This window comes from Rutilus rutilus (assembly GCF_951802725.1).
Source record: "Rutilus rutilus genome assembly, chromosome: 15".
In the NCBI taxonomy this organism is placed as follows: Eukaryota; Metazoa; Chordata; class Actinopteri; order Cypriniformes; family Leuciscidae; genus Rutilus; species Rutilus rutilus.
In genome coordinates this window covers 7,176,913-7,201,400 of record NC_140220.1, presented here as the reverse complement: position 1 = coordinate 7,201,400, position 24,488 = coordinate 7,176,913, and the positions used below count along the sequence as shown (strand labels likewise).

The 24,488-nt window shown below is 42.0% G+C and overlaps 1 protein-coding gene across 10 annotated transcripts; it reads left to right on the top strand.

Moving 5' to 3' along the window:
• The first annotated feature begins 12,325 nt into the window (after positions 1-12,325).
• LOC311304791 (kinesin-like protein KIF2A) lies at positions 12,326-19,217 on the top strand. 10 transcript variants are annotated; one of them, XM_084432034.1, is made up of 12 exons: positions 12,326-13,065; positions 13,187-13,266; positions 13,556-13,645; positions 13,735-13,789; positions 14,646-14,740; positions 16,189-16,317; positions 16,428-16,494; positions 17,660-17,755; positions 17,851-18,192; positions 18,283-18,619; positions 18,735-18,875; positions 18,976-19,103. In XM_084432034.1, exons 1-7 carry the CDS (start codon positions 13,005-13,007, stop codon positions 16,434-16,436), a joined length of 519 nt encoding a protein of 172 aa, XP_084288160.1. In that variant the 5' UTR covers positions 12,326-13,004; the 3' UTR covers positions 16,437-16,494; positions 17,660-17,755; positions 17,851-18,192; positions 18,283-18,619; positions 18,735-18,875; positions 18,976-19,103. The 10 variants fall into 10 exon arrangements, with proteins under 10 accessions (XP_084288160.1, XP_084288157.1, XP_084288154.1 ...); XM_084432031.1 differs by having other exon boundaries at positions 17,660-17,714; positions 18,122-18,192; positions 18,757-19,217; XM_084432028.1 differs by having other exon boundaries at positions 17,660-17,714; positions 18,757-19,217.
• The last annotated feature ends 5,271 nt before the right edge of the window (positions 19,218-24,488 follow it).

Below are 24,488 nucleotides of genomic sequence, written 5' to 3'. Positions count from 1 at the left end.
ATCTAATGTGTTTTTATTTATTTATTTTTTATAAAAATTAAATTGCATAACCCATAGAGATCGCACTGTTAGATACTTTGGGAATATTCACACATAACGTATACACATAAAACATGATATCAGAGTTTTAAAATCAAACATTTTAAAAGAGAACAATACATCACGGTCGTTTAAACCAATGAACATTAAGCTGTGTCGTCAGCAAGTCGTTTCCCATCATGCTTTTGATCAGCGCAGTCGGTGGTGAGCATAGATATCATATAAAGGCTAGATGTCTCTGCCGCGCTGCTGGCCAATGGAGCTCGACATCCACACACGGCGGCCATCTTACGACAGGGTGCTCGCTCACTCATAACATGGTGCATGTACTTTTAAATAACCATAACTTACTCAATTTTCTACCGATTTTCAAACGGTTTGGTTTGTTATAAACGTCAGAGATGTAGCTATTATACTGCATACATATGAATAATTATGTTCAAAATGTTTAAGCATTCAGAATTATAGCCACGTTAATAACGTTTGTAAGAAACCAAACCGTTTGTAAATCCGTCCAGATTTCAGCGAGATAAGAGGATTTGTGTGCGTGCTGCTCACTCACCTTAATTCACAGAGCCCTGTCCTAAGATGGCCGCCGGTGATGCCGGAAGTGACTCCGCCTTAAGACATCTAAGCTGTGTCTGAAATCGCTCCCTATCCACTATATAGTGCACTATTTAGGGTGTCGGACATTTTGTAGTGGTGTCCGAATTCTGAGTGAACGACATCATTCCCTATATTCGTTCACTACTTTTACCCACAATCCTCTCTGAATTCGAGTGTACATCCGATGTACACTTGCTGAGACACTATTTCCCACAATCCAACACGATAAGGCGATAGAGCGCGAATGAAAAATAAACAAAAATGTCACCATGGCAACGGCGCACGCGAGATAGAAAACAATCATTTATAAGACCGGACACCTGGTTATTTATTTATATATATATACCGTTATATCTATATTTGAATAAACAAATGTGTTGTGTAGTGTTTTGTTCTCTTTTATTTTCACATATAAATGTAAAAAGTAAATAAATTGTGTTTTTATTATCTTTTTTTATCAAATAACGCAATAAACGCGAAAAATACATACATACAATTGTTACATACAATTCATACAGCCAAAAAAGGAAATATTAAAGATGGGTAGGTAATGTTTATGACGAAATTGTCCGAGCTCTCTGGCGCGTGATAATTATGTCAGCGTCCGAATTCGCTCACTCATTTTCGTTCACTCTTTGCTGATGTAGTGCACTCTGTGATGTCCTTACATTAATACTCCACTAGATGGCACTCAAGCTCCTTAGGTATAAGATACATGTGAAGTAAGAGAGTGAGAGTGAGAGTAAATGCTGAACATGTGCTTGCATGTTATCCTGCTTGTGCAGACGTTATTAAAAAGTTTCCTGAGAGAATTCGACTTGCTTGTGCTTCTTGTCATGAAGACATAACAAAATTGGCGACGAGGACGATTTTTTTTTCACAAGATTTCCTGAGGATGGCATCAGTAAGTGCCCCGTTTCCCAGTCCATTTTTGCCTTGTCCCGGTGAGCCCGCTATACCGCTTGTAACATGGCTGAGAATGTTTGAGAATTACATGCTCGTCATCAATGCTACTGGAGATTCCTGGCCAGAAGCCAGAAAACGGGCTTTACTTCTTCACTGCCTCGGAACTGAAGGTCAGAGACTATTTTATACATTGCCCGATACCGGTGACAATCTTGCAGCTGCTGTTAAAGCTTTGGAGGAGCATTTCATTCCAAAACGAAATGTGGTCGTGGAAAGACATGCCTTCAGGAAACGAGTGCAGAGGACAGATGAAACGGTACTGCAATACATTGCTGCATTGAGAGATTTGGCGACTACTTGTGAATTTAATGACAATCTTGATGATATGCTGCGTGACCAGCTAGTGGAAAATATTTCTAACCCTCGCATTCGTGAAAGATTATTAGTGGAATCTAAATTGACACTAGAGACTGCAATTACAATTTCCACGCAGCTAGAGGCCGCTGATGCACAGGCAAAATCTATGACTACAAGCAGTTCTGCTCCAGTACAAGCCGTACATGCCACTCCTGCGACTGGACGACAGCATCCTAAGGCCAAATTCAAAGCACGTACCTCATCAAAACCTCATTCTGCTTCTTCAGCTCGGACATGCTTTCGCTGTGGCTCCACTGGACATCTTGCAAACGCACAGAACTGCCCTGCTGCATCTGCTAAATGTAAAAATTGTAATAAGACTGGACATTTTGCACGAGTCTGCCGTTCTGCTCCTACTCGTTCAGTGCATTCAGTTGAATTACCAGAGGTTTGTATTCTCTATCTACCTGGAACATCTGATCGTTTGATGTGTGATGTGACTATAAGTGCTACGTCTGCTGTTACACCTGTGTCTCTTCAACTCACAGTCGACTCTGGTTCATCAGTGTCCATTCTGCCAAAACAAGTGTATGAGCAGCACTTTCACACTGTGCCGTTACAAGCTCCATCTGCCCGTTTAGTCACTTACTTGCAAGAGCCAATTTCAGTGCTTGGATGTTTACCTGCAACTGTGTCTAAATATGGCCTTACCTGTCCTGCACACTTCTTCATTGTTGACAATGGCACAGCTTTGTTAGGCATGGACCTGATTAAGGGACTCCAGCTTCGATTTGATGGAAACACTGTGCTGCCGCCGCCACAATCCGCTTCAGTTTGTGCCCTCTCCACTCCTCCATCACAGCGTACTGCTTTGGGCTGTGTAAAAAATTTTACACACAAGGTTAACATTTCTGACTCTGTACCTCCTGTAAGACACAAATTGCGTCGCTTACCTTTTTCTGTCAGAGATGCTGTTTCCGCCGAACTGGAACGACTCTTGCATGCTGGTGTCATTGAAAGAATTGACTCCTCTCCATGGGTTTCCCCAATTGTTGTGGTCCAAAAGAAAACAGGGGGGATCCGCATGTGTGTGGATCTGCGAGGGCCCAACAAGGCAGTTATAGTAGACAGCTACCCATTGCCACACATGGAGGAGATGATGACATTACTTCAAGGTGCAACTGTATTTTCAACTATAGACTTAGAAAGTGCATATCATCAGGTACCTCTTCATGACGACAGTCGGGACCTAACTGCATTCATTACACACGAGGGCCTCTTCAGGTTCCGCAGGGTACCTTATGGCTTGGCATCTGCTCCATCTGCATTCCAAAAGATGATGGTTGTCATTCTAAAAGGACTCCAGAATGTTGCAAACTATCTAGACGACATCATCGTGTGGGGACGCTCACTACAGGAGCATGATCAAGCGCTAGAGAATGTGCTGCAACGTCTCAAAGATGCTGGGTTGGTGTTGAATGAGTCTAAATGTCAATTCAGAAAGCAGAGCTTGAAGTTCTTAGGACACATGGTGACATCACAGGGTATTCAGCTGGATCAGGAACATCTCTCTGCAATAATCAATGCACCTGCGCCATCGGATGCTGTTCAGCTACGTTCTCTGCTGGGTCTCCTCTCATGGTATAACAAATTTATTCCTAATTTCGCTTCCGTAGTGATGCCTCTGCGTGCGTGCCTGAGAGATGAGAGTGGATTTCACTGGTCCGATGAAGCTCAACAAAGCTTAGCTGAAGTCAAAAAGCTACTTGTTAACAGTCCTGCTCTTGCACTATTTGACCCGGAGCTGCCAGTGGTAATTTCTACTGATGCGTCTGCTTACGGACTAGGTGCTGTCTTCGCACAAATAAGCACTGATGGTCAAGAATGTACTGTCGCTTTCGCATCCAGAACACTCACCCCAGCTGAACAAAAATACTCCACTGTCGAAAAAGAGGCTCTGGCGTGCGTTTGGGCAGTGGAGAAGTGGAGGACATACTTGTGGGGTCGCAGATTTACTCTGCGGACTGACCATCAAGCCTTGACGACGCTGCTGACCACAAAAGGGACTGATAGAGCTGGTATGCGCATAGCTCGGTGGGCTGCTCGGTTGCTCTGTTTTAATTACACTGTTGAGTATCGTGCTGGATCTCAAAATTACACTGCAGACTGTTTGTCCCGCCTGCCCCTACCTCTGACTTCGGATGCTGAGTCAGATACAGAGCCCGAATTTGTTGCTTTACTGTCCACTGGTCCGACTGCCATATCTCAGGATGAATTCGCTGCTGCCTCTGCTAGTTGTTCTGAACTCTCTGCACTTCGCACACAAATTGTCCGTGGATGGCCTCCATCTCCTGCTGCTCTGGATCCTGTTCTACGCCCATATTACAAACTGAGACATGAGTTCAGTGTGCAAGCTGATTTTGTGTTTAGAGGGTCTAGACTGGTGGTACCTGGAGAACTGCGTGAGTCACTGATCCGCATTGCACATGAGGGCCATCAGGGGATTGTCAGAACAAAGCAACGCCTGCGTGAAATGTATTGGTGGCCCAGAATGGACACACTTGTGGAACAAAAGATTACCGCCTGTCAGTTATGCCTTTCTCTGGACAAAACTGCGAAAATCTCTGCTGTGCCACTCCAGCCTGTTCCTTTACCATCTGCACCTTGGGAAAAACTGGCAATAGACATTGTGGGCCCTTTCGAGACTGCTGTCTGGGACTGTCGATACGCTCTAACACTCACTGACTACTATAGTAAATGGCCCGAGGTAGCCTTTACTGCATCTATTGCAACAAAACAGGTGACTGCTTTTCTTACCTCCGTCTTCAGTAGACATGGCAACCCGACCACTCTGGTGAGTGATAATGGGCCTCAGTTTACTTCACCAGAGTTCGCTGCTTTCCTGAAAGACAGAGACATTAAGCACATTCGCACATCAGTGTATCATCCGGCTGCAAATGGAGCTATTGAACGCTTCCACAGAGTACTGAAAAGTACAATTCAATCTGCAATCCTACAATCAGCACCATGGAAAGCAACAGTAACTGACTTCCTGCAGATCTATCGTGCTACACCTCATGCTGTGACAGGTGTTTCCCCCTTCGAATTGCTTCATGGGAGGAAAATGCGTACACGCCTCAATGTCCTAAAACCCTCACCTTCTGGTCATGAACCTAACCAACTGCAGAAGCGTGTTTCAGCACGTCAGGATGTCATGAAATCTCGCTTTGATAACAAGCATCGAGTGCGCCATTCTTCTTTCCGAAAAGGGGATAAAGTGCGCATAAAAAAGTCAGTACATGTACCAAAAGGACACCCAAAATTCACTCCTCCAGTTGAGGTGAGAGAAAAAGTTGGCCCTTACACTTACCTCTTAGACGATGGAAATAAGTGGCATGCATCGTGTCTCGCATCTGTGCCGACTAATGCAATGGATAATAGACTGACCACAAATGCAGAAAACCTGATTCCCTCTCAAGTTTCACTGTCTGGAAATTCTGTGTCTCCTGATGCTCGTTCACGTGAGACACGTCAAAGACGTGAGCCAGGTTGGCTAAAGGACTATGTTTATTAGTCACAGAAACTGACATGGACTTTTGCATACACTTTCACATAAACATTCCAGTACTGAATTGCATTGAGTAGTTTTGTTGATTGTTTTAGATGCTCCTTTGCATTCATGTAATATGTTGCTTAGTGTATTCTTATACATGTGAAATTGTTGATATGTTAAGGATTTTATGTTCTTTATTTCTATTTCATGTCAATTGTTGGCTACAGAAAGAATTCATTTAACTAAGAGGGGAAAATGTGATGTCCTTACATTAATACTCCACTAGATGGCACTCAAGCTCCTTAGGTATAAGATACATGTGAAGTAAGAGAGTGAGAGTGAGAGTAAATGCTGAACATGTGCTTGCATGTTATCCTGCTTGTGCAGACGTTATTAAAAAGTTTCCTGAGAGAATTCGACTTGCTTGTGCTTCTTGTCATGAAGACATAACACACTCAACTGCCATTCACTATGTAGGGATTAGTGAATGAGTGAACGAGTGAGCGGTTTCAGACACAGCTCTAGCCTTTATATGATAGGCTTGTTCGACTTCATGCAGCTCTGCGCAGACCGATCGGCGGCTGACTTGAAGCAGTGCATGCCGGTTAGAAATTTTGTCCGACTTGATACAGCGCCGACGCCACGTGACTGTGACGTATGCCATCAAAGTACCGCGCGAGCAATTCGAGAGTAGCCGGAGAACGTCTCCGGTTACTATCGTAACCTCGGTTCCCTGAGAGGCGGGAACGAGACATTACGTCACTGACGTATATGGGAACTCCTTCCTTCTCCATTTTCACTGAAATCTTATAGGCTAACGCCAGCTGGAGACAGCTGGCCAATTGACGCGAACATGCAAATGCTGACCGGTCCGCGGGCAGTATAAATAGCATGGGCGCGACAATACGTCAGAATCAAGACTGAACGCTAGCACAGCTGATCAAACGGCGAGCACGGCGGCTGACGTAATGTCTCGTTCCCGCCTCTCAGGGAACCGAGGTTACGATAGTAACCGGAGACGTTCCCTTTCAAGGCGGTCACTTCGACATTACGTCACTGACGTATATGGGAACTGTATAGAATCCCGCCGTGAGCGCAGTGAAGATAAGCCCTGAACGGGGTCAAGCTACACTCCCACGAGACAACAGTTCTAAGCCAGCAGCGCCGCTAGGAGCACTCGAACTGATAGGCAAAACTAGACCAAGAAACGTCTGTTCCGACCTTACCAAGTTGCATATCCAATGCAATGAAGCGAAGGCTGCACTGGACAGGGCAGCACAATACCATAAGCACTCAAGCACGAGTTAACACAGTGTCGACGGCAATAGCGGTGACAGCTGCATAACCTTATAGCCATACACAGAGTTAACAGACATTGAAAACTACTGCGTAATGCGGAACAGCTATGTAACAGTCATAACACAGAGTTAGCAGTAATGGTAACTCTGCATAATGCAGACTACTGCACAGCTGGTGGTTAACAGTTCATGAGTACATGAATAAAACTCACCGAACCCACGACGCTATAGGCAGTGCATCAAACTTGAAACCCTGGCGAACGTGTTCTGAGAAGACAGCCAGCATACCTAAATCCCGTAGGCATTAAGCCAGCATTGCAAGCGTCGAATTCAGTGAGAAAGTCTCAGTATAAAACAGCACGTCCCTAGTACCATCCACCAAGCACACAAACAGCTAGTCAGACTGCTGCCTTGTGATCCACGCACATCTGCAAAGCCCTTACAGGGCCAACAGCACTCTGAGCATCAGCATCACGTGAGGCTGACGGCTCAGCAGAAGGCGGGCAGGGATCAATCTGTGCTCTGAACGGTGTAAGCGACTTCGGAATGCAGCTTGGTATCGGACTGAGAGTGACACTGCAGTCACCAGGTCCGAGACAATGCAAAATCTTTCACTTAGAATGAGCGTAGGTCTCCAAAGTGCTTCGCTGGGGCGAGAGCAGGTGGAAAGGCCATCTCAAGGAGAGCTCTCAGCACTTATTAGTGTGAAGTGTCTTGCTCAACTATGGACCCAGCAGCGGACACACAAGAAGGTTCCACAGCTTGGGGCTGGGGTGCCAATCGTGCCGATCGCCTGTAGAAGCAGGACCTTCCTGAGGGGGATTGTCATGGGGGGCCCCATAACTCTCTCAGGTCCATGAACCGGGGATGATAGGCCAGTAAGGGGGTCACGAGGAAACTGACACTCCCTTGTAGAACATAGCCGATGTTCTGTAGCCGACGTACAGAAGTGCAAATTAACATAACTGAATGTACATAAACACAGTGCTAGTGGCCGTAGCGACAACAACTGTGAATATACGCAGTTAGATAATAGCCCCATAACAGCATAGCACCTCAGTAAGTACACAAACACAGTCGTAGCCGTAGCTAGAACTATGAGTATACGAGTTAGTACAGAATAGCCAGTTGCACTGAAGGAAACGGGGCAACATAACAGCGTAGCACATGTAGGTAACAGCATCGGTCGCTGTAGCGCCAACTTAATATACGCAGTAGCTCAGTATAGGCACTGAAGGATACGGGGCAACACCGCAGCATGAACACATCCGTGTGCAAATAAAAGCAGCGCAGGTTGCCGTATCGACGGACACTGTGAATATGCACAGTTCGACTGGGATAGCTAGTTGCACTAATATACAGGGCAACATGACAGCATAACACAAGTGCGTAAGAATAGCGCATCCATGTATGTACATAAAATGCAGCGTAAGTCGCCATAGCGACAGAAACTGTGTAGAGACAGAAACTGAGATGCACAGTTAGATCAGGATGGCTAGCTGCACTGAAGGAAACGGGGCAGCATTACAGCATAACACATCCGTGTACGTACATACATCCAGAAACTGTGAATATGCACGGTTAGATTAGGATAGCTAGTTTTGCACTGAAGGAAACAGGGCAACAAAATAGCAAAAACACGTCCTTGTACGTACATAAGTGCAGTGTAGTCGCCGTAGCGACAGAACTGTGAATATGCACAGTTAGATAGGACAGCTGGTTGTTGCACTGAAGGATAGAGGGCAACATAACAGCATAACACATCAGTGCGCACATTTAAAACATGTGTGTATAATGCAGCGCAAGTCGTCGAAGCGACCGAAACTGCATGAATATGCGCAGTTCAAACATAATAGTCAGTTGTTGAAGGGCAACATAACAGCATAACGCTTTAGTGTGTACACAGATGCAGCGCAAGTCGCCATAGCGACAACTGTGACTATGCACAGTTAGATAGGATAGCTAGTTGCACTGAGGAAACAGGGCAATGTGATAGCATAGTTACATTAATGTGTACAAAACACAGCGTCAGAGGCATAGTGACATCGACTGTGAATACGTAGTTAATCAGAATAGCCGGTTGCACTGAGGATACAGGGCAATATATAACGGCATAAATCATAGACACATATCAATGTACATAACACAGCGTCAGTGGCATCGCACAACAACTGTGAATACACAGTAATCAGAGTAGCCAGTTGCACTGAGGAAACAGGGCAATATATAGCGGCGTAATCGTAACACATATCAGTGCGTAGTGTGTACACAGCGTCAGTTGCATCGCACAACAACTGTGAATACATAGTAATCCAGAATAGCCATTTGCACTGAAGGATACAGGGCAATATATAACGGCAAAAATCATAACACATATCAGTGTGTAGTGTGTACATAAACACAGCGTCAGTTGCATCGCACGACAACTGTGAATACGCACTGCGTAGAATACGTAGTAGTCAGAATAGCCATTTGCACTGAAGGATACAGGGCAATATACAACGGCAAAATTCATAACACATATCAGTGTGCAGTGTGTACGTAACAAAGCGTCAGTTGCACCACGTAACAACTGTGAATACGCACTGCGTAGTAATCAGAATAGCCATTGCACTGAAGGATACAGGGCAATATACAACGGCAAAATTCATAACACATATCAGTGTGTATTGTGTACGTAACAGCGTCAGTTGCATCGCGCAACAACTGTGAATACGTAGTAGTCAGAATAGCCATTTGCACTGAAGGATACAGGGCAATATACAACGGCAAAATTCATAACACATATCAGTGTGTATTGTGTACGTAACAGCATCACTTGCATCGCGCAACAACTGTGAATACGTAGTAGTCAGAATAGCCATTTGCACTGAAGGATACAGGGCAATGGCAAAATTCATAACACATCAGTGTGTATTGTGTACGTAACACAGTGTCAGTTCGCAACAACTGTGAATACGTACTGCGTAGTAATCAGAATAGCCATTTGCACTGAAAAATACAGGGCAATATATAGTGGCATAAATCCTAACACATAAGTGTGTAGTGTGTACGTAACACAGCATAGTTGCATCACACAACAACTGTGACTACGTAGTAATCAGAATAGCCAGTCGCACTGAAGGATACAGGGCAATATCGTGGCATAAGCATAACACACACATATCAGTGTACATAAACACAGCGTCAGTGGCATCGCACAGCAACTGTAAATACATAGTTGAATCAGAATAGCCAGTTGCACTGAAGGATACAGGGCAATTTATAGCGGCATAAATCACGAACACATAACAGAGTGCAGTGTGTACGTAAACACAGCGTCATTTGCGCTGCACAACAACTGTGGTTAAATCAGAATGGCCGGTTGCACTGAAGGATACAGGGCAATATATAACGGCACAAATCATAGCACAGTGTTCAGTGTGTACATAAACACAGCGTCAGTGGCGTAGCGACAACAACTGTGAATACGTAGTTGAATGGCCAGTTGCACTGAAGGATACAGGGCAATATATAACGGCACAAATCATAGCACATATTAGTGTGCAGTGTGTACATAAACACAGCGTCAGTGGCGTAGCGACAACAACTGTGAATACGAAGTTAATCAGAATGGCCAGTTGCACTGAAGGATACAGGGCAATATATAACGGCACAAATCATAGCACATAATAGTGTGCAGTGTGTACATAAACACAGCGTCAGTGGCGTAGCGACAACAACTGTGAATACGAAGTTAATCAGAATGGCCAGTTGCACTGAAGGATACAGGGCAATATATAACGGCACAAATCATAGCACATAATAGTGTGCAGTGTGTACATAAACACAGCGTCAGTGGCGTAGCGACAACAACTGTGAATACGTAACGTTAGTTAAATCAGCATGGCCAGTTGCACTGAAGGATACAGGGCAGCCTGACAACATAAGCTGTAAGCACATCAATATGTAATGTTATGTAGGCCCAGCGTCAACAGCATAAGCGGTAACGACTGCGCAACCCCGTAGTCAAAACTGACTAGAAGGGGGGTAAACACTCACCGGATTGCGGCTGTGCACTTTCCATTGTCAGAGCGGGGCGTCTAGAGACTCATAGCATCCGCACTTTCTCTTTTAGACACGGAGCCATGGCCTTTGCCTCGTCTATCTAGACGCGCGTCTTGCGCACGACTGAGTTTACCAAGGACGTCGTGGAAGACGGAGTCTTTCTTGAAGTATTATCAACAGAGCCTATCGCGTCGAGTCCTTCTAGCGAGCCCGCGAAGAGGACCGGAGTGGCGACGGGCAGCGTCAACTAGGGCGGGAGAGGGCCCACCAGCGGCCTGCTGGCGGCAGTGGGCCTCATCCCCGCTGATGCCCGAGTTTATTCCTCTGAGGACGCACACTGTCCGGCACAGCCTTTGTCGTCCGTGAGTGCGGCCTCGGTTGATCCTTGTTAGGGTAGAGCGAGTCAATAGGACCCGCACATATCTGGCATATAGGTTAGCAGCCATCGGATGCGGGGAGGAAACATGGTGAGTAACCTCTATTGCAACTTCCACGATGACTTCAGATAAGACTTCTAGCGTGAAGAAAGAGATTCTGACGTATTGTCGCGCCCATGCTATTTATACTGCCCGCGGACCGGTCAGCATTTGCATGTTCGCGTCAATTGGCCAGCTGTCTCCAGCTGGCGTTAGCCTATAAGATTTCAGTGAAAATGGAGAAGGAAGGAGTTCCCATATACGTCAGTGACGTAATGTCGAAGTGACCGCCTTGAAAGGGAACTCAGCCAGCGCAGCTTCTCAAGAGCGGCTGCACTGGGCTGCAGGAGCTCTGATGACGACACTGCTGTTCCACGATTGGCCGGATTCACCGCATGACAACGATCACGTGTGTTTCGTGTTTATTTCGAACACCTTTAGTTCCTCTAAAGCTCTCAAATCAGTTTATTATAACAGTGAAAACTCTTTTCATGTCGTTGTCATGTTATATTGTGTCATGTTTATCAAATTAAAACTGCTTAAAAAACGTAGACTCTAACGTTACTTCATTGATAGTAGCTTATGTTGAACTTTATTCTTGTTCAACAGACGCTGTATAAAGCTGTACATAAAGTATTGAATGAAAATGTCTCTGAAACATCTGTGTATTATTTGGCAAATATTTGACTTCAGCTGTGGTAAAGTATGCAAACACCACGTGAGCGGACAGAGCGGTCACAACGGGAACCAGAAAGTGTCCGACTTCACGTCTCCGTTTGCAGCTCCTCCCCGCCTGCACGCGGCTACTCTCGCCGATCGGTTGCATCCAGCCGCAGCCGATGTCGAACACACCTGATATCTATGGTGGTGAGCAACTGCGCTCGACTGCAGAATCCGACAGGTGTGCCTTGCGCTCGCGAGATATTTTTGACATACGTCAGCATGACATCAGAGCAAGGCGGACCGCACTTGGACACATTTCTAACCGGCATGCATCTCGCGCTGATCACCGGTGATCGATTCTGCGCAGATTTTGCTCATCTCAAACAAGCCTATTGATATCATATATAAAGGCTAGATGTCTCGTGCGCACTGCTGGCCAATGGAGGTCGACGTCCGCACGTGGCGGCCATCTTGCCACAGTGTACTCGCTCACTACTTCAATGGTGCATGTACTTTTAAATAACCATAACTTGCTCATTTTTCTACCGATTTGGTTTGTTATAAACGTCAGAGATGTAGTTATGACACTGCATACATACACTGCATACATATGAAAAATTATAACATACATGTTCAAGCATTCGGAATTATAGCCACGTTAATAACGTTTGTAAGAAACCAAACCGTTTGTAAATCCGTCAAGATTTCAGCGAGATAAGAGGATTTGTGTGCGTGCTGATCATTCACCTTAATGCACAGAGCATTGTGACAAGATGGCCGAACGATGATGCCGGAAGTGACTGCGCCATAAGACATCTAGCGTTTATGATATCTATGTATAAAGTACCTACTCTTTTAGCGCTCTTTAAGTAAGTACTCATTGAAAATAAGTACCTACTCATTGAGTACGCGGTTTCGGACGCAGCCTACGTTTCTCCCGTAACCTCCGTGTCCTAAAATCCCACAATGCCTTGCGTTACTGTGATCGGCTGACGTTACGATCCCAATCTCTATAGTAACCGGAGACGTTTTGACCAACAAACGCGAAGAATTCATACACTGTTTTTAGTTGCTATACTGTTAGCACGTATATTTGACTCATCGTCCAATAAATTAGACATGGCAGCTACCTTTGGCAAGATCGTCGTGGGGACTTTTCTGAACATAGAACGCAGCAACGGTAAGGCATTTTTAGAGATTTTACACATCTCTCTTGTTTGACATGCAATAACTTGGGAAGGAAATATGAATGAATGTTTTTCAATTGTCTTTCTCACTTAGAGCTTTTGAATTTCTTACAGGGCAAATACGCCAGGCCACTGTGAAAACTTTGAATGAAGATAATCACAGTGTTACTGTGGAATGGTTAGAAAATGAAGAGGTAAGTCTAGTAGCCTCTCTGCTGTTAATATTAGGACATTCTGTATGCTTTGGTATGAGCAGTGTTATTTTAGTTTAGAGATGCTATTATAGTTTTTATTACTATTTTTGAATCAGTTTTTATTTTTATATTTTCCATTTTAGTTAAAAATGTAGTTATTTTTTAAGTTGAAGTTTTTATTTCAAAAATGTGTTTTTAGGGTTTTAGTTTCAGTTTTAGTTAACTACAATAACCCTGTTTTGGATAGAAGTTTTTTTTTATTGTAATTTTCACTTTTTTTTTGTAACAGATTGATTTGGAGTGCATATTCTCACTAAATCCAGATGTTGCTCCAGAGGTTGCTACACCCAGCTCTGTGAAAGTCAACAAAATCCCTAAGGTTTGTACAAGATCACAGTTAAAAGTTGAGTTTGCACTCTAATTGTTCGCATCTTTTGAACCTTTTTGTACGCTTTTGTTTGTGTGCAGAATCGTAGAACTATTGCACCGGGAAGAAGTGAAATCCCATGCAGAGACAAAGGAGGTATATTTGCTCTTATATGACTCATGATTAGGGCTGCACAATAAATCAGAATAATTTCTGAATAGTATATCTGAATAATAATCTGCTAAAGACTGATTTCATTAAATAAATATGTAGTGTGCATATTATCATTTTGAAGCATTCTGGGTGCTTCAAAATGAAGGGGGGACATGCATGTGTCAGGCTCAGTGTGCTCAGTCTGAGGCTGTGTAGTTTTCAAAGATTGCACACTCCACAAGCACTTAATCCAGCACTTCACACAGTGAACTCTGAGAAAACGCTATGCTTGAGCAAACAGTTTGTGAATAGGCAACTACAAATGATGCCCATGAAAGAGACTGTGAACACATTGAATAGGATATGTTTAGTTGGTGAATAGCATAGGCTACTATTACACAGTAGCTATAACGTTAAGCGCACCAGAATGAAATATAATATCCAGAGGTAAACAGCATAGCTGACTTACAGATTTCAAGGGCTATCTGGCCCTTCCCCCTACCCCTACCCCTCCAACCAAAAGAGAATCGAGACAACCCTACCCCTTCACGGGAACGCGCAAAACGGAGGGGTAGGGGCAAGGGGTGAATTGGGATTGAGCCTTAGTGTTGCAATATGAGTGTTGCAATAGATAAATGACTTTGGAAAAGGCTTGCTCATAGAATAGAGCTTTTTTAAGATGGAGAGGGCTGTTGGCGCTAACATGTGCCAGCTGCCAGAGGCTCTGGCTTGCCTCTATAGCCACTCTGTCTACACAAATACACACTTTTTTTTAGAGGGAGATACAGTGGGAGGGGGCGGGTTGTAAGAGAGGAAGCGATTGTTGGCTTTGTTAAAATGGAATTGTGCTCTCTAACAGCAAGGAGGAAGTGGAACTGTGTGAAGGAAGTGGAAAAATTGCAGGAGGAGGAGGAGCGGCGCAGGATACAGCAACCACTAACCACGACAGATTTGGTAGGTAATTAATAGGTTCTATTAATAAAGGAATATCTGGGTAATATTTAATTAAACTTTTTTTTTGGAGCTTATATGAAATTTTATTTTAAAAAACAAAACAAATATTACCATCTTATATTTTTCCATATTTTCTTTATGATGGTAATTGTTAATTAATATAATAATTAATTATTACTATATTAATAATATTAATTATTATGTCATTTTACTTCAGTGTTATACTTTTTAGAAGTATATTTTGTGACCATCTGTCTACTTACAAGTGTGCTGCACACGTCCTAAAAAAAAAGCCCAAACATTTTGATCCCCCAGTCTGTGGCTGGCTGCAGAATAGAGCTTATGTGCAGAGAAACAAGTGCGCAGCCATGTTTAGAATTTTTTCTTTGAACTAATATTTCTATTAGCCTAGAAATCTAGACGCACCCTAGCGGCAGCAAAATGTATTTTGCAGCCAGGGTAGTCTAGCAACTCTCCATTGACTTTCCAGCTGCAAAAACCTAAATTGGGTCAGGCCAATCACGTCGTGTATAGAGTAGGCGGGGCGGGCTTAACATAATGACGACAGAGTTGCGACGGTTCCCTGCTACTTTAAAAAAAACAAAGAATGGCAAAACTGCTGCTGGAGAACAGTCTGTCGAATCGGCTTTGTCCGCGACTCTGGAGGACTTAGAGTTAAGTTTTTCTTTGAGAAAAGAGAAAAGAACAGCACTTAAGTCATTCTTAAAAAAAGGAAAACGTGTTCGTAGTTTTGCCGGCCAGATATGGCAAAAGTTGAATCTATCAACTAGCTCTGCTGTTGGGATAACGCTCTGGTTGGTTGAAGCGCTGTCCTATTGCGTGCAGAGGGAATTTGAAAGACAGACGTTTATCCCGCCCCTCGGATTGAGCCGTGTCTATGGTGAGTTGCCAGACCTAACATCTTGATGTAGGCTATATTTCTATGGAATTGCTGTCCAAGAGTAATTAGCTGGTGAAGTGGATTTACTTATTGTAGAGTTACAGAAAGTTATCATGAGCACTATAATGTAAAAAAAAAGCAGATGTCATAACAAATGTCAGTTGACCGGGAAGATTTTAAAACGAGCTGTTCATTCATAAATCCGTAAGATCTTATCTACATGCTGTGGAAACTCAAACCGGAAGACAGAACACAACGAGCACAGAAAGGGGGTGGGGCTATAGGTATATAGGTGATAAACCCTCCCATCTCAACTAAAAAAATTAAATTACACCTCAAATAATTTTAATTTTAGAATATTTTTTTATGTGTTTATAAAGGCTGTATTTGTCATCAACGTATTCATGCTTTATAAAGATAAATATTGATAAAAAATTAGACAGGCAATTGGTTTGCCGATTGGTTGCCTCAGTCTCCTTTTAGATGCTGTGGATCATACACCTTCTTATTATAGGTGTGATGAAAGCTTGTGTTTGAATATTGACAGGAAGAGGAAGAGGAAGTCTCCCCTCAGCTCTTCACGTTCAATAAGGTATTGGCTCAGCTGGAGGAGATGGTGAAGCAGATTGTGGATGGCTGTGATGAGAAATGTTCAAGAGCGTTACTGAGCTCCAAGGTAACGCATTTACCTCGAATTAATTTTTTGTTTTTCCTTTAATCAGAAGAGTTCGATGTTTTTCTGATGGAATGGAGTATTAATGGATGTGTGTATGTTTGTATCATCAGATAGATTGAATTCATGCCCTACTACGCCCCAAGAAGAGGAACAACAAGCGGTCGGTTAGTGGACGCGGTGAGAGCGCGCAAGTGGTTTTTCTAAATACACCAGTTCTGCTGTTATTCAGTGTTCTATTTGACTCAAGGTAGGGCTGGGCGATATGGATGAAAACTGTATCACGATATAAGTGTTTCATATCGGTCGATATCAATAATTAGTGATATTTTTATGACCTATTTAAAATAAGGACCAGGAGACAAATATACTACATTTAAACATTTTTTATTTTACAAAATTATTGTTCCCTCAAAAATAAAGATTTGGTCATTATTTAGTCACTCCCATCTTCTATAGAAAACAAAATGAGAATTGTACTTAATGCTCTTCTCCATGCAGTTAGTCCTTGTGGAGACTAAAGTTTTCAAAATTCACTCACTTTTGTTACCTTTTGAATTTTGTCTGAATTACTTACAGTTTTGGGAACTAAATCATTAGGGATAGTTCACACAACCCTCAGAAGGTCTTCGGTCATTTCTGACCGAAAAAAATTCTGTTTTGAATTTCTAAAAATCACAGCTTCATCAGAATGTTATGAAACTTGGTGACTTTTATGGCATTAGGTATGTGAATACAAAAATAAATTGGGGTAATGATCCGAGCATGAATTAATGAAAATGAATACACAAATAGACATGTTCATTAAATATTATTTCACATAAAGTGTTATAATTGAATGAATTGCATTTTTTGTTACAAATTCTGAATTAAAAAAAAAAAGAAAAAAAAAGAACAAGCTTCTCTTTCTAACACAATGTTTAGGTTTGACTGTAATCATAATGCAAAAACTAACACTTTAAATCACTATTTCTAAAAAAATATATATCCAAAACTTGATAAGAAATAGTTTTTGAGATTGTTTAAATATATATTCAAATCCACCAAAAAAAAAAGAAAAAAAAGTGGGCCCTGAATCTAAAATCTATGGAAGTTTAAGTCTGGATTTTCACCTTCCAGTCCAATCAGAACCTGTGGAGGTGTGCATACAACAGCCAGGTAACATAAAACTAGGCAACAACAGGAATGGTCATTAAAAATGCAGTGTTTTTGTTTGAGTTCTTAATTTTTGACATGTAGTTTAATAAAAATAATTTGCAGCATCCCCTGCTGACTTATTTGTCAATAATTAATTTTCAATATATCTGTCAATAATTAATCCAACATGCACGTATAATGCGTACAGAAGCACGTGTTCCAGGCGACTGGAGGGTGTCTACAGAAACAACATTGATAATGTGGTGAGATTCCTTGATTCAAAACACAAATCCATAAGTGGCTGGTGAGTGTTATTGTTACTGACGAACACAGCGACATTACGCATGGCTGATTAATTATAATTGAATAATAAAAAATGTTGTTGCAAATTAAAAACAGGAACCAGGAAGATGGCTTCGACTTGGACTTGACATACATTTACCCCAATATCATTGCCACGGGTACACCATGGATGTTTAGACTGGAAGCCTATAACCGGGTCAACTTGGCGCCGTCCCAGATGAGATGAGTCTTTTTTTTTGCATCTGTATAAAATGTCACATCCATGTTTTTGTTTTACAGATGTAGATCTTAAAATCATGTCTTGAATATGAAGCAGAATATTTCTTGAATAAGAAGCAGAGGCCACTGACTTATTTCTGTTTTCCAGTGATTTGACCTGCTGAGATGCTGGACCAGAGGAGGACAGACATGCTGTACGGACACACGCAACCAGATAAGGTCACACACACCTCCACAATGTATGTTTTGGCTGTACATAGCTGTTTCTGAGTTCTTAATGTTAAAAGAGTTGTTTTTTTTACTCACCAGCTCATTCTGACTCAAAGTTCTGATGATGAAAGTGGCAAAGAGCTTTTTTGAGATGCTAAAAGTGTCTTCTGGTTCTCTGTGCATCAGCTCCAGAAGAAAGAGCCCAAAGCCGCATGCTGCCCAGCACTTGATCATTTGATGCATTACAGTCTGGCACCTGTGTCAAGAGGAGTCCAATATTTCAAAACATTATTATAGCAAAGTCAGTGTGATATGTGATTACAGTTGTTGTTGTTTTTTTGTTTTTTGTGGCTTAGGGCAAAAACCTCTACAGAACACAAATATGTTTGTGCAGTGCAACCCGCTGGAGTGCAGAGCAAGAATGAAGCAGATGATGGTGAGATGGATATCGGCGTTTATATTTAATATTGAAAGTGCAAAGATTTTTAAATGTCTTAAAAACATGAAAATGCAATTAGTACAACAGAGATTTGTTATATTGTTTGTGTAAGTTTTATCTGTGTCTGGCACAAGTGAGGATGATGATGAGCAGGTTGGTGAGGAAAGTGAAGACGAGCACACAGACGTTTCCCAGGGTGTAGGCGTAGACTGCAGCATTTGGACAGACCGCCCCCGTCTTCAGTGCTTAATTTGTGTGTTCTTGTTTAAGGCTCTGTAGTTGACATGTTCTTTTAACTGCTGCTATTTTAATTTCTCCTCTTACTCATTCCACTTCTTCTTTCTTTTTCATAGTCTCTGCCAGTTCATCAGTTTTGTTCTTACGCACTGTATCTATTGTCTGTATTGTAACATATTGTGTATATACTTTGCTTTATTAAAAAATAAAGTTGTCCTCCGAAGAGGGGGGGTGGTGGCGGGCCAAAAAAAAAAAAAAGTTTTGTTCTTGTTGACATTTTATTTATTGTTCATTTTTATGCTGTGCTTTACTGTATATAGTTCTTTCTTGTTCCTGGAATAAAATGTCCCTTAACGCATTGTTTAATTGCATTCTTTTCATTAATTTATTCCAAAAAAGATTTAAAACAGTGACTCAACCCAAACTTTTGAATGATAGTGTATAGTGTGACAAAAGATGTCCTGTATTTCTGGCCAAATTAATGCAGGCCTGATGCCAAATGAACTCACCTAATGATATAGGCAGCTGAATGACTGATTGAGTTTGGTTAAAGGAATTGACAGGAGGGGCATACAAGTATGCTGTACAATGAAGTGATGACGAAAAAGTTTAGCAACTAAGAGACGTGTGTGGAGATCGGTGAGAGTGTCCGCGGGGAGGATGTCTACATTGTTCCAGACTTTTTGATTATTTATTTATTTTATACCCTTTATTTATATTGTGCTTTTTACAATACAGATTGTTTCAAAACAGCATTTGTTTCACACAACTTTTATGGGCCCATAATAATTTGTTGTATGGATACCTGGAGAATCAGAAATGCAAGATATGTAAGAAACAGAGGAAACAGAATCCGACGGCAAATAGTTCAGCTGTCGAAATCCGTTCCCCCTCTCCCATTATGAGAGGTGTTGATGTAATGGCTTAAAATATGCTGATTTTATTTTTGTGTGTATGGAGCTTAACTTGCATCAGTTTAAAGAATATATGTTTTTGCCTTTTATTATTATAGGACAGACCTTATGTGGCCCCGCCCCTTTTCAGCGCTGCGCTCGTTGTCTTTTGACTTCCGGTCTGTATTTTCGCAGCGATTTTGCGTTTATTAATGAACGGCTCGTTTTAAAATCTTCCCGGTTGACTGACATTTGTTAAGTCATCTGCTTTAAACATTACAGTCCTCGTGATAACTTTCGTTAACTTAACATTAAGTAAACCCACTTAAAAAGCTAATTACTCCTGGACAGCAGCGCCATTGAAATATACAGAGCGACCGCAAAAACGGAAGTTCAAAGACAATATTCAAAAGATGGCGGCGCCCTCGTTTCTCTGGCGCATAAGGTCTATAGCAGGGGTTCCCAACTAAATTGGCAAGAGGTCCACTAACCCGATCAGCCCAGTAAACGAGGGTCCGGACATGCAAAAACACCCGGCAATTTCAGTTTTCTTTCCTTTTATTAATTGTAATAATGTCAACAAATTGACAATAAAACCTTTGAAAATAAAACCTTTATCTTTAAATGTATTCAACTGTTTTTGTTGAAATTCATTCAAGTATGTTATTTCATTTTAGTGCAAATATTCAAATGTCAAACCTTTCAACATCAATAACAGCAACAGGAAGCATAAAAATAAATACTGAAAGTCACAATCTTAATATATTAGGTGCAAATGATTTACCTTCATAACCACTCAAAGAAAAATACATTCAGTGTTGTGAACAGCTGCTATTGCACATAAACTTGCAAACATTGTATTTCAAAAGTGCAAAAAGGGAACAAATAATGCACCTCATAATGCATTATATAAAAAATTGTTAAACAATACTTCTATTAGTGCAACAAAAAATAAAGTAAACATTTTTGTAAACAAGCAAGTTTGTAAACTTAGCTCAGTGTGAGAAATTTGCATTGGCACTGGCAGCCAATCTCTTAAATCTGGGTAGGAATGGAGTCAAAGCCATTCTCAGACATGCATGCACATGGTCACGGCTGGACTGGCCATTGGGCATACCGGGCAAATGCCCGGTGGGCCGACGTTGGGCCGATACATCTCATAGGCTAAATATATATATATATATATATATATATATATATATATATATATATATATATATATATATATATATTTTATTTTTTTATTTTTTATTTTTTTTTTAACGGCCCATAAAATGTGTACATCGGCGGGCCATTCGTTTTGTTTTGTTTTGCTTGCGTTTTGGGTTTGTGCCGGTGTAATGCATTGGTCAAAAAAAGTCAGTGTTAGTTTTTTTTCTGACAGACCAGCCCATGAAACACGTAGATCAGCGGCCCATTGGTTCTTTCCTTGATTGACACTGGGCTGGCCCAATCACAACTTTAAACGAGTGAGCGAGCGTGCAGCAGTGTCAGTGTGTAATATCTGCCAGAATAGTCTGCGAGATGGAGAAGAAACGCAAGGAATGTGCAGATAAATAGCGTGAAAAAATAGAACCAGGCCCTTAAAGCAGACGCTTTATGTGTCAAAATATATGTTTTCTGACCTTCGTCAGCTCCTGTGGCTGTGGCAGATGATGATAGTGAGGACGGAGGATCAGGAGAGAGATGAGAGAGTGTAGAGCCTGCGGTAAGCAGAACTACTTTCAAAACACTTAGGTTATGTCATGATGGAGTGTAGGAACCCATAACCCAGTTACAGATTATTTCCACATCTGCATAGTTGACGATTACCGCAATTCACTAGAAATTTAATGACAGGCGTTTGTAAACCATGTTTTCCGCCAAAATAAAAGCTTGATGCAGTTTGCGTCAAAATAAAAGATCATGTGCTTATCTCTTTCAAGTATAGAAATTGTTACAAAACTAATTATGAAAGTGTCCTTTATTTTTTAGTGGATTTGTTTTACAAAATATGGCTATTACGGTCATTGGATTAATATTATAACTATTATATAGTAGGTGTAATGTAAATAGACACTGTAACTAAAAGAGGTTTGAATTTTTCTTTGTTTAATTTGCACACTGAATATGGGTTGGAGCTTTTAATTTTGAACTCTCAAAGTGCACCAGATTGATGAATTTAACATTAAAATGCACAAAATTTTCTCACGGGGGGGCATGCCCCCGAACCCCCCTAGAAAAACCAAGGTCCACCCACCACAGTTTTACCAAAAAATCCTGTAAGAAACACTTGTATTGCTATGCCAGAGCCGCTTATAGCTTGTTTATTAATAAATGTCAAATTTGTACTTATTTCATCTGTAAACTCTCACTCGTTCCTATACTCACTCATTACATGGCATTAGTGGTTTTAATGAATAGGAGTTGGTATGCATATAATTAAGGGCGTGCAAAGATGGGTGGTGTTTATGATCATATAGTGGGCCGGTCTGGGCCAAAATGCCCGGGCCGATTTTTTGTCCCAGTCCAGCCCTGCACATGGTCATTGGTCAGTTGTGAGCGGTACTTATTCTGATGTTTAGCGTAGAGAAGGCTGACTCACAGCTATAGGTAGAGCCAAACATTGTTAATGTGTACACTGCCACTTTGTTAAGTACAGGAAACTTTGCCTTTGGCACAGTCTGCAGCCAAAATGTGACAGGGTCAGAGGATTCACATTGCTCTCTTAACACTACATCAGCCTGTAAATCTAATAGCTCCATTTGAAGGTCCTGTGCATTAGCCCATTTGTACATATGTACTGCCTCCTTTGAGAAAGAAATAACATTCTTAACAAAAAATGGACTCCTAACAAAGAGCATCAGCTGATCTCCCAATGTAAAGCCATCAAAGCGAGCGAAGTCAGAATGAGCAGTGACATTGCTCTCCTGTATCTCCTTCATTGAAGGAAAATGTGTACAGTCCTGCTCAAGATACATTTTCAGAATGTCCAGTTTCCTCTGAAAAGACTGGACTGCAGCCACCAAGTCACACACAGAATTGTCTTTCCTCTGAAGCTTCAGATTGAGGTCATTTAAATGCCCTGTGATGTCAACCAGAAAGGCCAGTGTGTCCTTGTTACTTTCCTCTTCTAAAAAGTGCAAAAACACCTGAGCCTTGTGACTCTTTTGGTGTGCAAGGAAATCTTTAATTTCATTTCTTATCTTCCAAAAGCGAGCCAGCACTTTTCCTTTACTCAACCATCTGACATTGGAGTGCAAGAGCAGGTCATTGGCAGGGCCATCTACTTCTGCTAAGAACTCCCTGAGCAGACGATGCTAGTGAGCTGATGAAGCCCTGAGAAAGTTAACTAGTTTGGTGATGGTGTTCATAACTTCTGCGTGGTGCTCTGAAAGTGTGGAGCAGAGAACAGACATGTGGATAATGCAGTGATATGACAAGAGCTCTGGGTTGTCCTCTTTCAGTCGACTGACTGCACCCTTTTCTCTTCCCATCATAGACGGTGCCCCGTCAGTGGTGATGGAGACAACATTTTTTACATCGATTCTCCTCTGTGTCAGCATTTCCTTTATGGCCAAATATATGTCCTCTCCCCTGGTATGCGTTTTTAAAGCTGTGACGCCTAAAATGTCCTCTACAAATGTTTTAGTCTCCTCATTGGACAACTCCGCGTTGTCACTCACGTCAGTTGATTCATCAGCAGCTAACACAATGCACGGGGCACTTTGGATGGCGTTGTCAAGCTGGGACTGCACATCTTCCGACAGTACCTCAGCTCTTCTTGTTGTTGTTGTTGTTGTTGTTGTGGATGATAAAGGAATCTGACGAACCTTTTGTTTTAGCTGCTGTCCTTCTTTACCCTCAAACAGTGTGTCTGCCAACGCCTCCATACATTCTTTCACCATTCCGGAGTCAGTAAAAGGCTTTTTATGTTTGCCCAAAATCCACTGTACTCGAAGTGAGCACTCGTAGGCTCGTTGCTGTGCTGTAAGGGACTGTGTTATCACCCGTGTTGCACGCTCATACTGTCCTTTCAGTTCACCAATTTTCCTCGTCCTCGTGGGTGATCCTGGCGGGTAATTTTCATTGAAAGTTTTGTGTCTTGTCTCGAAATGTCGCTTGATGTTTCCACTTTTAACAAGAGCAACAGACTCAAATAAGAACAAATAAGACACACGGGCCTCGTAGAGCTCGATGACGGCAAAATGAACGCGTACGCTTCAGTCCACTCATCTCGAAAGATGCGGTTTTCAGAGTCCACTTTTCTAATTTTTGACAAAGCCATAATAATCCATTCACGAATCTCATAGTAATGTGTGTACAAGCAGAAAATGTCTAATAGGAAGAGAATTGGCACTCTCTGCTTACTTCCGGTTTCTGGACTGGCTGCAGTAACACGTTTCTGTCCATGCGGGGGCACTCGCAGGCGAGTGCAGAATGAATGGAGGTCTATGGCGAAAAACCCTCAAAATCCACTTTTCTCAGGATATAATTTTTTGTCTAGTAATTTGAATGTTGTATTCGAAAGGAGATGCAAAGAAATTACACATTGCTGGGTGTTATATTTTTTAGAGTCACTTATTTGGTTTAAAAAGTCTTTTAAAATGTCAATGACGTCAGAATGCTGACGTCATTAGCAGAATGCTAGCGTGTTATGGGCAACAACAACTCAACCTGTAAGAAATCGAAAAGAAATAAGTACTCGTTCATTCAACTTTCGACCTATAACCCATGTTGAACTTGCAAAACCTACA

Bases quoted from the DNA above. Each gene is read 5' to 3' on its own strand.
- LOC311304791 (XM_084432029.1), top strand. From the start codon at position 13,005: ATGGCAGCTACCTTTGGCAAGATCGTCGTGGGGACTTTTCTGAACATA. The intron at 13,267-13,555 runs GTAAGTCTAGTA...TTTTTGTAACAG, and splicing joins AATGGTTAGAAAATGAAGAG to ATTGATTTGGAGTGCATATT. The intron at 13,646-13,734 runs GTTTGTACAAGA...GTTTGTGTGCAG, and splicing joins AAGTCAACAAAATCCCTAAG to AATCGTAGAACTATTGCACC.